The 16,644-nt window shown below is 32.9% G+C and overlaps 1 protein-coding gene across 1 annotated transcript in view; it reads right to left on the bottom strand.

The window, feature by feature from the left end:
* Positions 1-6,040: 6,040 nt before the first annotated feature.
* The window catches only part of LOC115877360 (syntaxin-12), a 30,570-nt gene continuing 19,966 nt past the window's right edge, over positions 6,041-16,644 (bottom strand). Inside the window, exon 4 of the mRNA XM_030893505.1 lies at positions 6,041-7,880. Coding sequence (XP_030749365.1) covers positions 7,702-7,880 — 179 coding nt within the window. The 3' untranslated portion in view covers positions 6,041-7,701. The remainder of the gene's footprint in view (positions 7,881-16,644) is intronic.

Raw genomic sequence — 16,644 nt, forward strand, 5'->3', positions numbered from 1 at the left:
TTATACTTGTAATGTAGGTATATCATTACGACACACATCGACATAATACATTTCTTAAGGTTCAGACAACATCAATCTTTAACCAGAAGTTACAAAAGATAATAAACGATAATCGATTCAGCAGTGGAAAAACAGAATCGTGAGTGAGTTTCGTATGTACTGAGGGCTATGTCACCACATATTGCACCTTTAAGATTTTAGTCTAAGAGCTAGCAACGTTTTCTAGAAAATATTTTAAGAAAGCTGGCTCTTTATAATATATAGTTTACTATGCTCTCTGGAACAGCGTGCGAGTCGTCTGGCTGCCGATAGACGTTGCGTTCACTACTGCGCATTGAAAGAAGACCCTGTTTTTTTTTATTTAGTCCGTTAAATTCTAGTATTGAATATAAATCGAACAAGTCTCCATAACGCCGCGCGAAAACCTATAGCCTATAAAGCGAGAAGTCCAGAGTTCAATACTGGCTTCGGGTAAACTTTTTTTATTTTATTTTCGTTTATATGGTGATAGTAAAGTATTAAATAATTGATTTTTTTAATCACCAAAATAATTTAATACTTTACTATTAGAATAGAAACGAAAATAAAATAAAAAAAGTTTACCCCGAGCCGGTATTGAACTCAGTACCTCTCGCTTTATAGACAGACCGTTTTCGCGCAGCGCTATGAAGACTTGTTCGATTTATATTTAATACTAGTATTTAAAGGACTAAATAAAAATATAGAAACTTCTTTCAATGGGTAGTGAAAGCAACGTCTATCGACAGCCAGACGGCATGCCCGCTGTTCTAGAGAACATAGTAAAAAATATATCAAAGAGCCAGCTTTCTCAAATGTTTGTTTTCTAGACGTTGCTAGCTCTCGTACTATTTAGAGAACAATATATAGATCATAAAGATAGTAAACAATATCAGATCTATAGATAGTAAACAATATCATGAAGTTACCAAAGATAGTAAATATCCTCTTCGCCAGTGGAAAAGTAGACACCTAAATTTTTTGAGTCAGTTTAGTATGCATTTTTAGTAATGTTGGTATGCCCGTAAGCCCGTAGGACTCCGCCTATGAGATGCGACAACTTGTCGTTGGTGGGGAGGTCCTAGCCAGGACGCCGCGCCGGTGGGGCTCCCTCTGGTACTTTAGCTTGGTCTAAGGAGCATCTCGATGTCTTGTCTCTAGATATAGTGTCGTCGGCTAGGGAACTGCACCAAAACATAAAACTATGACGGACGAGACCTCCTTCGGGACTTATACGTCCGTCACACCGTAAATCTTTCGGCGGCTTTGGCTTAACTGTCTAAGCTGCGTAGGTGAGGCACTACTATAAACCCCTCCACCCCCCAAAAAAACTTAAACCCCAAATTCTAGGTTGTACCAAGGGGGAAAACCCGACCACTAGAGGCAAACCTAGGATACAGGGCGACCTCCCAGTATATGAACGCCTAGTCACGGTACTGCGGGGCTTTAATAACCTAATCTAGCTTAAGCTGTAATTATTTCAGCAACATGATATCCAACTGAAGGGTATCACCTGAGCCATTGTGCTCAGATCACAGACACATAGGGGCAACGGCCTAGCTACGTCGAAACACCGCGCACCGGTTCCCATTAGAACACCGAAGTTAAGCGACGTAAGGCGATACTAATGGATGGACGGGTGACCGGTTCGAAACTCTGTATCGTGCTGTTGTCCAATAAAGGCAAAAGTGTAAAATCTATTGAAACACACTGCTCATTCGCGCCAGTTCGAGGCCGGATGAGATCGGATATCTCGTGAGTAAGAGTTGATTTAGACACTTGCCAAGTCGGTAGGCCATTGACCATGATATGGCCGAGGACCGCGGTTCGGATTCCGCGTAAACAAAGTAGGCCCCGTCCAGATTAGCCCTGGCAGCAAAAAAGAGACCTTAAATGAAATCTTTACTTTTTACAGACACATAGTTTAAAATAAGCATAGGTGAAAGAACTCTCCTGCAATAGAGATCCGAAGTGCACGGATTTGGAAGGATACAATCTTATTTCCTTATTGTACTCCGTCAACTTAGTACGATAAGTTTCCTAGTTACCTGACACTTAGCGCTAGTAAAAAGTTGCCGCATTTCTTTCCTTTTTTATCCAGTTTGTTGTTCCACCAAGAGGACTTTCTGCTATCCTTCTTTGTTTTAAATGGACAATTTTCGCTATAAGCCGTTATGATAGCACACCGCAGTTGTTCCGTGCCAATCTCCATCTCGTCGCGATCCCTTACTTTTGCAATCTCTCACCGTGCATCTGCAGATGGGTTACTAAAAAACTCGTTCAGACGAGTTTTTCAGGTATTATTTTAATGTTAAATCACTTGGGTAAAAAACGTACATGCCAAAATATAATTTTATTGACAAACGACTGCCAATGACTGCGAAGACAACCTATGTCTGCCATATAATTATAGTCGACTGATACCAATGACTACCAGCGACTGCTAAGATAGAGACACCCCTCGGGTTCAGATAACAATCAGTAAACATTAACCAAGGGATACCAATAGTAACTGCGTTAAATATGTTGCATTCGACACTGAACTGCGTTAAATAACTGCATTAAACACTGAAAAACAGCAATACAAACATCTTAAACCGAGTATCGTCTGTACTACTCTATAACAATTCTTGATTGTCGCTAATATGGATACCGGGACATGGCTGCTGGTAATGTTGATATGCCATTACTACATCGGCATCGTGCATAATGTTCAGATAGCAAGTATCTATTGAGCAATAAAAACAGAAACGCAAAATTCTTGAGTGAGTCTCGTGTGAACTGCTGGTAATAATGGAATGTTATCTTAAGGTTTACACAACAGCCAGTAAATAATACCCAACAGTAATAAAAGGCAATAAACGAGTATCTATTCACCAGTATGAAATAGAAAAGTTATACGTATTCTTAATAATACTGATAGTATATACCACTACATCAGCTTAATGCGCATCTTAAGGTTTAGATAACAGCATTTAGTAAATAATAACCAGGAATTATCAAAAGTAACTTGTTTATCTATTCAGCAGTAGCAAAAAATAAACACAAACTTTTCCAGTAATTTTAGTATGTACTGCTGGTAATATTGCTTCTACGGTATCGGGCATAACGTACAACTACGATATCGGCATATCGTGCAACTAAGGTGCACATTATGCCGATAGCAACTGGTAAATAATAACCACGAGGTATAAATGAAATCCTTAAAAAAAACCTTATCTAAAAAAGAAAAGCAACATTATTCAGTGAGTTTCGCATGTATTGTACTCCTACGATTCAGGAATATGTGTGTCTTCTTAAGGTTTCGACAACAGCAATCAGTAAAGAGTAACCAGGAGTTACACAAGGTAATAAACGATCGTGCATCGAAAGTTTAGACGAAAGCAATCAGTAAACGGTAACCATCAGGTTCTAAATGTAGTAAAAAAATGTCTATTCAGGAGCGGAAAAACACACAAACATAAAAGTACATACACGAACATAAAGTAAATAGTATCCAGGAGTTATATATAATAATAAATGATAGTAAACCTTTATCTAAAAAACTGAAATGCAAATGTCTTCAGTGGGTTTCGTATGCTGGTAATGTATGCCATTGCGACATCTATATACTATATAATGCGCCCACCTTAAGGTTTATACAAAAGTAATCAGTAAACAGTAACCAGGAGTTAGAAGAGATAGACACACACATAGAATAAACACATATCTATTTGGTAGTGGAAAAACGGAAAAGCATACTTAAGTGAGTTTCGTATGTACTGATGGTAATATCACAGATTAGGTATCCTATAAGTATACAGATAAAAATCTTGTCCCTAATTCGTGGTACGAAAATTGTTTTTTATGACTATGTGCAAACGAGTCAAATTTCCTGGGCGCAAAAATAAACTCGCGTAAAATAACAATAAACAGCGTAATAGAGAGATATCGCTAAACCGAATAGCGTGCATGAACGTTAATAAGGTCAGGTGTTATTTATATATTTTAATTATTATTTTTATTTATTATATATATACTCTCTTCATTTATAGTTATCGGCGTTATCGGACCGGAAAGAATTCTGATCGCGGCGCGTCCGCTATTTAAACTTAACCTAACTTTGAATTTAAAACTTTGAAATTGTTTTGTTTACTAGGTATTTTAAAACTAAAGGGCTGCTTATTTCCAGTGCTTTATTGTTCAACGTCTGCCAGTGGGTTTAGGGCAACAAGCAACAAATTCTCTTAGAAGGGCTAAATCGTCATCTGCTGTAAACCTAAGACTCTTTATAGGTTCTTTAGTATTGGAGGAGGTGGAATCCATATTTTGGGCCATATTTATATAATTAAAACTAATCCCAGCTACTTAAATATCAAATTACCTAATAAAACTAAAGCAATAATTCAAAACAATTCAAACATAACCTAAAATAAAAGATCTCGCCGGCCGGCTCCGGTTGTCAAATACCCGCACATGCCCATTTAAGCAATTTTTAAACGTTATTTAGAAATAGCGCTTGGTGTAATTGATCCGCAAAATACGTCAGGCGGTAACGTTATTAGCGGGTGTTGCGTTAAAAATTGACTCGCGCATATCGTAACCATGATAAGGTACGCGTAAATACTGGATGACGCTATTCGGTTTTCCGATATCTCTCTAATAACTGTGCCGGTCAGGCGCTGTGCACAATTTTAGAGGCCATAAGTGGGCGGGCTATGTGCGCAAACTAGTCACCTAACTAGTGCCCGATTCCGAAAATTGGAACCGCGAAAAACAATAAAGAAAAAACAAAGATTATAATCTGTATAATCTGTGGTAATATAGTTATACCACTATGACATCAGCATAATGCGCAGCTTACAGTTCAGGGAACAAAAATTACTAAAAGGTAACCTAACAGTAACCAACCACGGTGCTAAATGTGGTAAACAAATATATATTCAGGAGTAGAAAATGGTAATGCTGTTATACCACAGTCGGTAAACAGTAACTAGGCGTTACTAAAAATAGTAAATCTTTATCTAAAAATAGAAGTGCAATGAGTTTTCAGATATTGCTCGTAATGTACGTCACTTAGTCACACAAGTGACGACCTAATTAATAACCAGTACACAGGTAATAACAGTAACCAGGAGTAGTTACAAAAAATGGTAACGAAATACCTATTCGGTATTTCAAAATCGGAAAAGCAAACTTCTTAAGTGAGTCTCGTAAGTACTGTTTAAATATAGTTATTCCACCACGACATCAACATAATGCGCATCTTAGAATTTAGAGAACAGAAATCAGTAAACGATAACCATGATATTAAAAATATGGTAAACAAATGAGGGGGAAATTCCAGATTAGGGAAAGGAAAAACATACACAAAACATCTTAAATAAGTTGTTACTGTATAGCTAGACTGCTGGTAATGTTGTTTAACAGTAACCAGGATTTACTAAAAGTAGTAAATCTTTATCTAAAGAAAAAAAATCAATTAGTATGTATTCAAATATGTATACTGCTCATGATTTAAGCCACTTAAACATCGACATAATGAGGTTTGACATTCAGGTTTAAGCAAACGCAATAAGTAAACAGGAGTTATAAAATATAGCAAACAACTATCTATTCAGCAATTGAAAATCGGAAAAGTAAACTTCTGGAGTTTCGTACATGCTAGTAATGTCGGTATTCCAATACCGCTTCACCACAAAAAAAATATGAAACGAACACAATAAAACTGTAACAAAACATCGCAGACATATCTAAGCAATCTAAGAGTTATATCAGTCACCTTCTCCAGCAATCTTCTCCAGCGACGACCGGGATAGAAAGTAAGTAGTTCCTTCCTAAATTACAGTTGGGAGTTGGAACCTTTGTTGTTACAACACCAAAACACTTGTTTTTATATAATTTTTAAAAATTTTAAAGAGTTTTAATCATTTGCTGATGATGCTAACATGGTTAGCAAAACGCGCGTCCAGCGTAAAAGTAAGTGTTTTGGCATATTGTGGTGTTTTAGTGTTTTAATTTGCAGTTACTTCCTACATGAAAATACGTTAATTATAATAACGTTTATTAGATCAGGAGTACCACAGCTTAATCAATAACTATTTAGAGTTTGTAGTGGCTTACCCTATGTTTGTGATTAAATAAGTTTTAAAAAAATGAGTTGACTGTAAATAGTTGCGGTTCTTTGCGAAATGTTGCGAGAAAGAAAAATATCAATAATTTGCGGGAAAGGAAATATAAAATTATTTAATTATTATTGAAAAAAAAAAAACAAATTCAAATATTCGCCTACCTTAATTCAGTCAATAGGGTTTTCTCTCTTTTGGTTCACTGATAGTGTGCACAGTTGCATTATTGGAACACAACTCTTTTTCGTCTTCTACACCTTTGGCGTGAAACAGTCGAACAAATTTCTTATGTGACAAAAAAAACTAAATAGACATAACATAATAAATAAAATAAGAACGTCCATATGATGCCAACTCGCCACTATTTACAGACATTCTTGCCTTAGTCCAACAGACATAAAAGCCAAAAATACGAGGAAACCAACAAAAGAGGTTCAAAGATGTGTATGCCTGTATTGCCCAACAAATATTGAATAAAGCAGCTGGCTATTGAATAAAATGTGGTAACATCCATTACAAAAATTAGCACTTATTACAAAAGATAATAAGACAATATTTATAAAATATAGTTAAATAGCCATACTGTACATCGTTTATAAATATACATAATAGAATAAACGAATATTTAGTACAAAATGGTAATAAGAAAAAATACATAGAATCATTTATATGTAGAATTAATAAAAATAACAATATAAAGAAACTGCTAATTCTAAAAATAATAAAAGATCTCTAGTACATACAAATATTTAGTAACTAGATAAGAAGTCTGTCTGGCGAGAGAAGAGACGATTTCAAGAAGCGACATCGGAAACTTCTGGATTGAACTGCTGAATTTCCAAAAAAAAAATATTTTTTGCTAAAATTTTGGTGTTCCACTAAGAATAGTTCTAGCCTGCGAAAAATATATTTAAGAGAAAAAAATTAAACTAAAGAGATCGTGAGAAATTGTTGAAATTTGTTTTCAAGTTTGTAGAATGGACGCAACTGCTATGGCAAATAAGAAAGTGAATTTTCAGAAAATTCTGCCTATAGGTACTACATATAATGGCGTCATAATATCCAACAAATTTCGGATTTTTTTTTATTGAACCATTCGGATAGGGTAATCTGATCAAATGAAGTGGTGGGGGAAAGTTAGCTCTATTTTTATCACCAAACTGTTTTCACATTCAAGCGTTATTTATTCTATTTTATCAGAATGTCCCTTGTAATCACCTCTATCTAAAGCCAATACAGTGAGAGAAAGAGTTCCAACAGATGACATAAAAAATGGCAAAATAAATTACTTTTGATATAATATGACAGAGAAATTTCACTGTCTATTCTCTCACTGGGCAGACTATGCTTATTATTTCATTGCCAATTTCAAAAAATATTTGAAGAGGTAATAAAATTATATAATTCTTCGAAATTGAAGACAATTCTAACGTACAAACAAGCTGAAATATCTAATGTTTGTTTTAGAAGAAAAATACATAAGTCATTTTAGATAAAAACTTAAAAAATTATCACAAAAGGTAACTCTATCCCATAAATATTCCTTAAGATATTTTTAAGCATTTTTTTGGTCACCCTATCTTTTAATAGATGTAACAAGTATAGATATTAATATAGCGACAACAATAGCTGCTATTATAACTAAGATTAATAACTTCCTTCTGTACCTAGTTGTATATCTTGATGCTTTTACTAATTGTTCAGCGCCTTCTTCCACATTTCCCGTAGCATGATCAATGTTTCTCTCTAAACTGTCTGAAATACATAAAAAAGAAAATGTAAAAAATGTATAAAAATACATTAAATAACAGATACTAGAACTAGGGTTCTCACATTTTTATAGCTTTCCGGGAGGGCAAAAAAAGGGCGAAAAAAACGGAGACGCTCTCCAAAAACTAAGGTAGCTATAATAAAATATTACTAATATATTATACTGCAACTACTAATACATATACACTAGTACCTATACTAGTTTACCAAATTATTAACCAAGTTATTGAACCAGTTTTAATAATCTGTTGATAATACCACCACGGTTAGCGAAACGCGCATCCAGTGCAAAAGTAAAGAGATTTGGTGTATTGCATTGATTGTGGTGAATTAGTGTTTTATTTTGCTACTAATATATATGTTACGGCTAAAATGGATACTTGGCCAGTTTTCAAACTAGCCAACTATTTTGCAAACAGACAGCACAACCACCAATGCAAACACCTAACCCACAAAATAACAAGGCTTTTATGGTCCGATACTCAATGTTAAGAAGACCAAATACTCAATATACTGTCGTATAGAACTGGTATACTCAAATGTTATGTATTCCCAATCCTTTTGTATGGTATAGAAGCTTGGACCCTCAGCGAGCTTTGCGAGCGGAAACTGGAGGCCTTCGAGATGTGGACATACCGTACGATGTTGAGAATACCATGGACAGAACATGTAACAAACGTGGAGGTTCTGAGAAGAATGAGGAAGGGCGTAGAGATCCTCAAGGAAGTGAAAAAAAGAAAATTGCAATATCTCGGCCATATCATGAGAGGTCCAAGGTATGAGATTTTGCAACTCATAATCCAGGGAAAAATTGTAGGAAAAAGATCTGTTGGAAGGAGAAGAATATCCTGGCTCAGAAACCTGCGAAAATGGTTTAATGTCACGTCATCTGACCTATTTAGGGTCGCAGCTTCCAAGGTCAAAATAGCAATGATGATAGCCTCCGATATGGAGACGGTACATAAAGAAGAAGATAATACACCAAAATAACATAAATGAAGGCAAATAACTAGATATAAATGAACAAAGCTAAATAACACAACACTGGAAATAGTAGAATATTATATATGTACATACAAAGTGGCGAACCTCATACGCCTCGGTTGATTATGTTGATTATACGAAAACGGAAAGATGTAGAAACAAAATATTTTATGGGTATATGTGGGAAGGCAATGTGCATAATTTAAAATTATTTTGAAATGTACAGGGTGTGTCACAACCAAGATGCATACCAAAGATATATTTTTTCTTGTGGAACACCCGGTATTTTATTTCATTTTTGGATTCTTGGACATAAAATAAGGCATTTATTACAAAGGTTTAATAAGTCTAAAAGCTTTCCTTTTTGAAATATTTAAAGACATTTAAATATTCATCCTATAATAAAAAAGTTTGTCAACACCCTGTACATTACTATTCAGAATTAATTCTCGTGCTGACTTTTGAGCCAGAGAAATAAACTTTATTAAACAAATTTAGTCCTTCCTTAAATGTATACATGGATATCAAAAATTGCTGGTCTATTTTAAATAATTATTTTACATAAAACTTCGTTATTTCAAATGCAACACTATGTATTTTTTAAATAAATCGAAGCAGTTTCAAATTCCCTTTCAAACTATATTAGGGTTTCCTATACCTATCTGGCTCAGATTTTGAATAAAAAGCTATTTTTCGATAAAACTGTAATCAAGATGGCTAGTGTCGCCCTGGCAATATTCTAGTGACACTTAGTAGCTATTTTCAAAATCGACATTAATTTATAGACTTTATTTAAATTTATAACAGACTATTTTTATTTAATTTACCTACAATAATGTTATTAATTTATTATTTTATCAAGAAAAATGGAGCAGTATCTGCTGGCGGAAGGAATGGATATGTTACTAGTGATTTTATTTTGTGAGGACTGAGGACAATTATTGCTTGTTGTTAGCCTGAAGTGTTTATACTCAAAGATATCCAAATAGGAATTTTCTTGAAAAGCGTTCCTTTGAAAAACTACTTTTCCTATTTCGCAGAGCTGATAGTGTTGTATATGAAAAATCTATTAGGCAGAAACCTGTCGTTAGAAGTGAAGAAAATGAGTTTGCCTTAATTGGTTCTTTTATAGAAAATCCAATATATCTACAAGTCATTGTAATATAAATCACTGAACTACTTCTTTATTAAACTATTGCAGGTTAATTAAATAAAAATAAACAATGAAAAAAAGTGAATTTAAATAAAGTCCATAAACTAATGTCGATTTTGAAAATAGTTACTAAGGCTGTATTCCGTTGCAAAACCAGGCGAACCAGACAGGTAAAAGAGCGATTCCCGAAAAACATCGGTTTGATACGGAACGGTTTGGTAAAATACTGGAAACGTCAAATGTTGACGTTTTCTAAATTTCAATACCCCTATTATAAAATTTATCTATTATGCATTTTTAATGTACCTGTTCTCTGCTTTTACGTTTGCTTCTCCTTTTCAATGGAGTTTAATACTGAAAAGTACTTTATTAATAAACTGTTAAACTCGTTAGACAGCTCAAGTGAAGATTTGCAGGTCAAAGGCTTCAGTGAACTATCCTGACACACGATTTTTCTTAGAAAATGAAGTTTATGTTACCTTAAAATGAACTTCTTGGATTCTTTGACTAAAATCTGATGCGGAAAAACATGTTTCACATAAAAAATATTCTTAAAAATGTTGTTATTTGATTTTTATAGCAAATTCCAGGGCAAATTCCATAACCGATAATGAAAGAGTCGCGGACTTGTTTATATCCGTTTCAATGTTTACGCTGACAGTAGTGAAGGTCGAATTTTGACAAATATTGCGAAATGATACATGGTTGTCAGATCAGCTAGTAAATTATCCGGAATTTCATGCATCTTTTTTGTTTAGGGAAAAAAATGATGTCATAGGTTTTAAAATGTTTTTTTTAATACGAATTAGATTACTTTAGTTTATCAAATTGGCTAAATTACCGCGCAGGTGAGACAATTGCTATAGTTATAGCTCTAGCAATGAAAACACGCTGTAAGCTGGAAGCCTCCAAAGCAAAGAAAACACGCTGTAAGCATGTTTTCATTTCTCTGGTTTGTGTTTGGCTCGGGTTGAGTTAGTTTGGTATTGGTTGGTTTATTTTTGTATCGGTTGGTTTGTTTTTGTATTGGTTGGTTTTGTATTGGTTGGTTTTGTATTGGTTGGTTTTGTATGGGTCGGTTAGGGTTTGGTCGGGTTGGTTTGTGTTGGTTTGGCTGTTTTTTTTCTTTTTATCTGTTTTATTGATATTTTGTTTCACTCTTCTGTTGTTTTTTTAGTTTTTCCATTCACACATTACCAACGCATTTTTATTATTAAAAATGGTTATTTTTTCAAAATAAAAATAAAAAACAGAAAAAGAAAATTCAGTGGAACTGGCAACATTGCTTTTCCTTTTGTCGCTGTCTTGTTAAATCAAGTGTTAAAATTCTCCATAACGTCAAATATGTGTCAAAAACTACTAAAATTAAATTAAAATATTTTAAAATTCTGTGCATAATCTCCATTTATTTTTATTTAAAACTACTACTAAAAATGGTTACTTTTTGATAAAAAAAAATGCAAAAATCGTGTGTCAGAATAGTTCACCGGACCCCAGGTCCAATATTAAAACAGATCAATAACAAATAAACAAATCTAATCAATATTTATATTTTTACAGCTCACAAAATATTCAGGATTACTTTTTGTCGTGTTTTTCATGCTTTCTTTAAATGTTCCTGACTTTAAGAAACAATGGCTGCATGATAAGTTTAAATGGTCCTAAAAAGTCATTCTATTCAGTTAATGAAATTTATTTACCTTTAAGCCTACCTCCATTGCTTTTGGATGTAAATACAAAATATTATTACAAATTTTAGGAATTAAATGAGAATTTCACTCGAACTTCCAATATTTGCTTGATTTCTGTCACATAAATGACACTGATTGAAAAATAAAACCAGAAAAACCAGCCTTCTCACGCTGGTTAGTTTGGTGACAGTTATAACCGAATTTATCAGGAACCGTGTTCCATAATAAGAAAACTTTCAGGAAACCGATAGAAACGGAACATAAAACCATAACCAAGGTAAGTAACGGAATACACCCTAACTGTCACTAGCAAATTGCCATGTCGACACCAGCCATCTTGATTACCATTTTATCGAAAAATGCTTTTTATTCAAAATCTGTACTAGATAGGTATAGGAAACCCTAATATAGTTTGAAAGAGCATTTGAATCTGCTTCAATTTATTTTAAAAAATACAGGGTGTTGCATTTATATATAATAACTAAGTTTGTATATAAAATAAATCCTTAAAATAGATTAGCAATTTTTGGTACCCCTGTATAAATTTAAGGAAGCAATAACGTTTTTTAGTAAAGATTATTTCTCTACCTTTAAACTCAACACTAGAATTAATTCTGAAAAGTAATGTACAGGGTGTTAATTATCTATTCTATTATAGCATGCACATATTTAAGTATCTTTTAAATATCTCAAAAACCAAAGCATTTAAACATATGAAACTCTTATAAAAAAAAAGCCTTATTTTATGCCTAAAAATCCAAAAATGAAATATAATACCGGGTGTATGTGTTCCATAAGAGAAAATATAACTTTGGTATGGATCTTAGTTCTGACGCACACTGTACATTTGAAAATAATTTTAAATTATGCACATTGCCTCTCTAATTTCCAGTTAAAAAATATATAGGTGGCGTCCCCTACAAGTAGAGGTCATATTGACATCAAAATCAAATTTCTCATGTCAAAAACTCCTAAACACCAATTTTCATCCAAATATTGACGTTACTTCGTAAATTATTTGAAAATAAAACGAAATCAAAATGAAACTTCTACACCTTGTATCTCCGAAACTAAGAACTTTTGGACATACATTTATACAAACTTTTGTACTTTTTTTACTGTAGAATATACTGCCGAAGTTTCCGGAATACAGTTCGGACCACCCTATATAGTAGTAGCACAGAATATCTAGCCACGCAACAGAAGCCTCTTTACATGTATAAAACGGTAGGTATCAAAAGGAGACAGGCTTTTAAAGCTTTAAGTAGTACATAATAGAGGGCGATAAATTTAAAAGAAAACAGTTTTCTACAAATGAAATTTAAAAGAATTTTATGCAGTGTTGCCATTATGTAATTCATATTGTAATACTTCCTTATAAAGCCTACCTTCAAATTTGCTACATCATTTAAACATATTAAAATAGATCAGAGCTCTTTTTTCAAACGTTTAGGTATTTAACTTGCCATGTTAGTTGGAGTTAAATCTTACGAGCTGAATTACAATCACTTTGTGACGTTTGATTGTAATTGAATCCTAAATTTTTATTGTAATTTGGCGACAATATCATAAGTTTTGTTCTACTATTATGTTACCACTTCCTGACGTTCGATTGTGTTCATATTGTATGATCGGGAAAAAACTGCGTTAGCGATGGCTATGAAATGAAAATCGCTGTCATTTTATATATAAATTTATATGGGAAATGTCATCGATCGTCATTTCCCAGCCAACGGGACGCCGTTTTTTTTTCGGTATCATACGGTATTCCGTATTTGATATATACTTGCGTATTTTTCATTATTTTCATGCAATATTATGGTACCATAAAGCATATCAAGTGATACCGTATACCATAATATAGAACCATATTACGATACATGGCGTTCGATTGGGCTTAAACTTTGTATACTACGTATGTTCGGTGACATTGTAATATGATGGTACATTGTAATGTGACGCATATAAAGTGGTACCTTTTATAGTACCATATTATACCACTTCCTGACGTTCGATTGGGCTCATATACCACTTGCGTATTTTTGATGACTTTGCAATACTATGGTACCATGAAGCATATCAAGAGGTACCATAATGTAGTACCATATTACGATACCATTTCCTGGTGTTCGATTGGGCTTAAACTTGGTACACACAAAATATTTCAATGACATTGTAATATGATGGTACTATGATGCAAATAAAGTTGTACCTACCTTAATTTCCTGACGTTCGATTGTGATTAAATTTGGTATACTACGGATCTTCGGTGACATTGCAATATTATGAAGCATATCGAGTGGTACCATAATATAGTACACTATTATGATATAATTTCCTGGAGTTCGAATGGGTCCAAATTCGGTATACTTGCGTTTCTTTATAAAGATTTGTTTAATTAATAATATTAATTTATTTTACGAATTTTAATTTATTGTACGATGTCGTGACAGCAACTTTTATGCCGAACTAATATATTATTAATTGTACCTGTGTGACCTTCTAAAATCTACCTAGGTGTATATAAATGACGTGGCAAACAGAAGAAATTTGTTATTTTAGAATTTTTTAGGCAATTAACATTTTTTGTACTGCATTTTAATAATTATTTCCATTATTTATTAACCGTATATTTCATTACTAACGTTTCAGCATTAATAAATATCACTATCAATCGCCCTGTATATTATTAATTTTAAAGGTAATTAAAGTTATTTTCTTAGTTAACATTATAAAGTAGTGTATATTAAAAATGTATTTTGTGAGCATATGTTTCCTAATAATATACTTAAATTTAAAACTATTTTAAAAGGCAAACGAATAATTAATATGTGTATCTGACAAGAAACGAAGAATAGAAAGAAATTATTATACACCAGAAAAAGAATGGGATGCCAATTAAAGTCTTTTTGAATCTGGCAACTGTGCATATTTAGCCGAGCTTCAAGGCCACCGACGTGCCGTAGATCCAAAACCGAAAATTGAAAATTTCCAATTAAATTCTGATTATGATATTATCGCGCCATCTAGTATTTTATTTGAGCAATTTTAGCTCTTTCATTTCGAGTATTTTTCTGTTGCGTAGCTAGATATTCTGTGGTAGTAGCCGGCCTATGCTGCTCGACTCACTAATTTACCGTTGACAACCTCGTTCAAAAAAAGGTCATGAGGTATTACGTTTACAGCCCTATTATTGTGTCTAACCCAATTAAGATGGTATGGAGTACTCAGAGAGCTCTGGAAGCAGGCAGTAATCGAAAAGTAATGTAATCGAAAAAGAAAACGAATATTGTGTTTTACCACTTGTAAATCTTATTTATTAATAATTAATAATTAATTAGTTAATCTTATTAGTTATTATTTCATTAAATAATGATATCAGTTCAAAAAGCGATATGATAATGATGATGTATAAAATAGGGCACTTAGTCTTCCACAATTTAAATATTGATTTTTTTGTCACTAATAACAAATTTTAGTGACGTTCTAGAACGTCAGCGGTTTTTATAGACGTATCTGTTTGAAAAAAAAATTATTAGATATTTTAAATTGTTTTTTTTTCCTTTGATCTTTGTGTTTTTTTTGCTATACTTCCCAAAACGTTAAGCATTTTTTGGCCGTTAGGCAAATTTGTTTATTAGTAAATCACTGCTAACAAGCTGGTCTCCTTTGAATTAACGCAGCAGTGTTTACAAAAAATAACTATTTTATTTTGTAGATTTTCTTAGTAGCGAAATACCCATAGGACTTTTTTTGAAAAAAACTTTTTTATTGTTGACGTTTTGAGATAAATGCATTCTTTATAAAGATTTTTGCTTATTCAAAAATGGTTAATCCAGTTTATAATAATAATAATAGCTCCCGTATATAGCGTTTGACGCCTTGGGAGTAGCAAGGTACAGCTTGCCATACTAGAGGCGTTCGATATACAAGGAAGGTAATGTGGCTAGCACTACGCTTCAACCGCCTATTATTATCTCAGGATTGTGAATCCCAAGTACTCATTTAAGGCTGAGTCGATCTAGGTACCCAAACTATTTTTATTTTAATAAAAATAATCGGCTGATGAAATGCCGGGTTTGGAACCCACTACCTTGAGATTGGTAGACGAGAGCCTGTACCTCTACGCCACCGGGCACCATATCCAGTTTATGCTTTTCCAAATTTCCATACCGTTTTAGAGAAAATTAAAAAAACATGAAAATATGTTTAGTCCTAAAAATCAAAGTGCGTTTCTATGGTAATATAATTTCGTTTTCGTTCTTTGATAGATTGTTTTGATAGAATTTTAATTAACGTCATATTTATTGCAGTTTTAAAATATTAAAGAAGCACAAAATGTATTTGGTTTAGTGCCACGAAAAAGGTGATAATAGTTATCGGAAAATGTGATATCTTAACAATAAATAGCAAAAAATATGACGTTAATCAAAATTAATAACAACCATCTAAGGAAGAATGTAGTTGAAATGATATTACCATAGAAACGCATTTTGATTTTTATAAGTTCAACCTTATTTTCATGCTTTTTTTAAAATTTCTTTAAAACGGTATGGAAAAGTATAAACAGAATTAACCATTTTAGAAAAAGCAAAATTTTTTATGAAGAACGCATTTTTCACAAAACGTTAATAATAAAAAAGTTTTTCCTCTTGTAAAGACAATCCTGAGACATACTACTGTAGTCATGACTTTGGTCTAGATTTTATCAGTAAGATTAGCATACGGTGATAAAAAGTAAGTGTTAGGTTTTAATCATTTTGTTTGTGATTTTTTTTTCATCTTTACCTCTGGTATAAATTATCAATAAATACTAAATTTACGTAAAATATTCTACTGATTCTATCAACACAGTCAAGAAATATAGGATTTTTATATTTTATCTACATGTGTATAAAAATTGCATCAATAATTATCTCAT

The sequence above is a fragment of the Sitophilus oryzae genome, unplaced genomic scaffold, assembly GCF_002938485.1.
Source record: "Sitophilus oryzae breed Bouriz unplaced genomic scaffold, Soryzae_2.0 scaffold_1447_pilon_pilon, whole genome shotgun sequence".
Lineage (NCBI taxonomy): Eukaryota > Metazoa > Arthropoda > Insecta > Coleoptera > Curculionidae > Sitophilus > Sitophilus oryzae.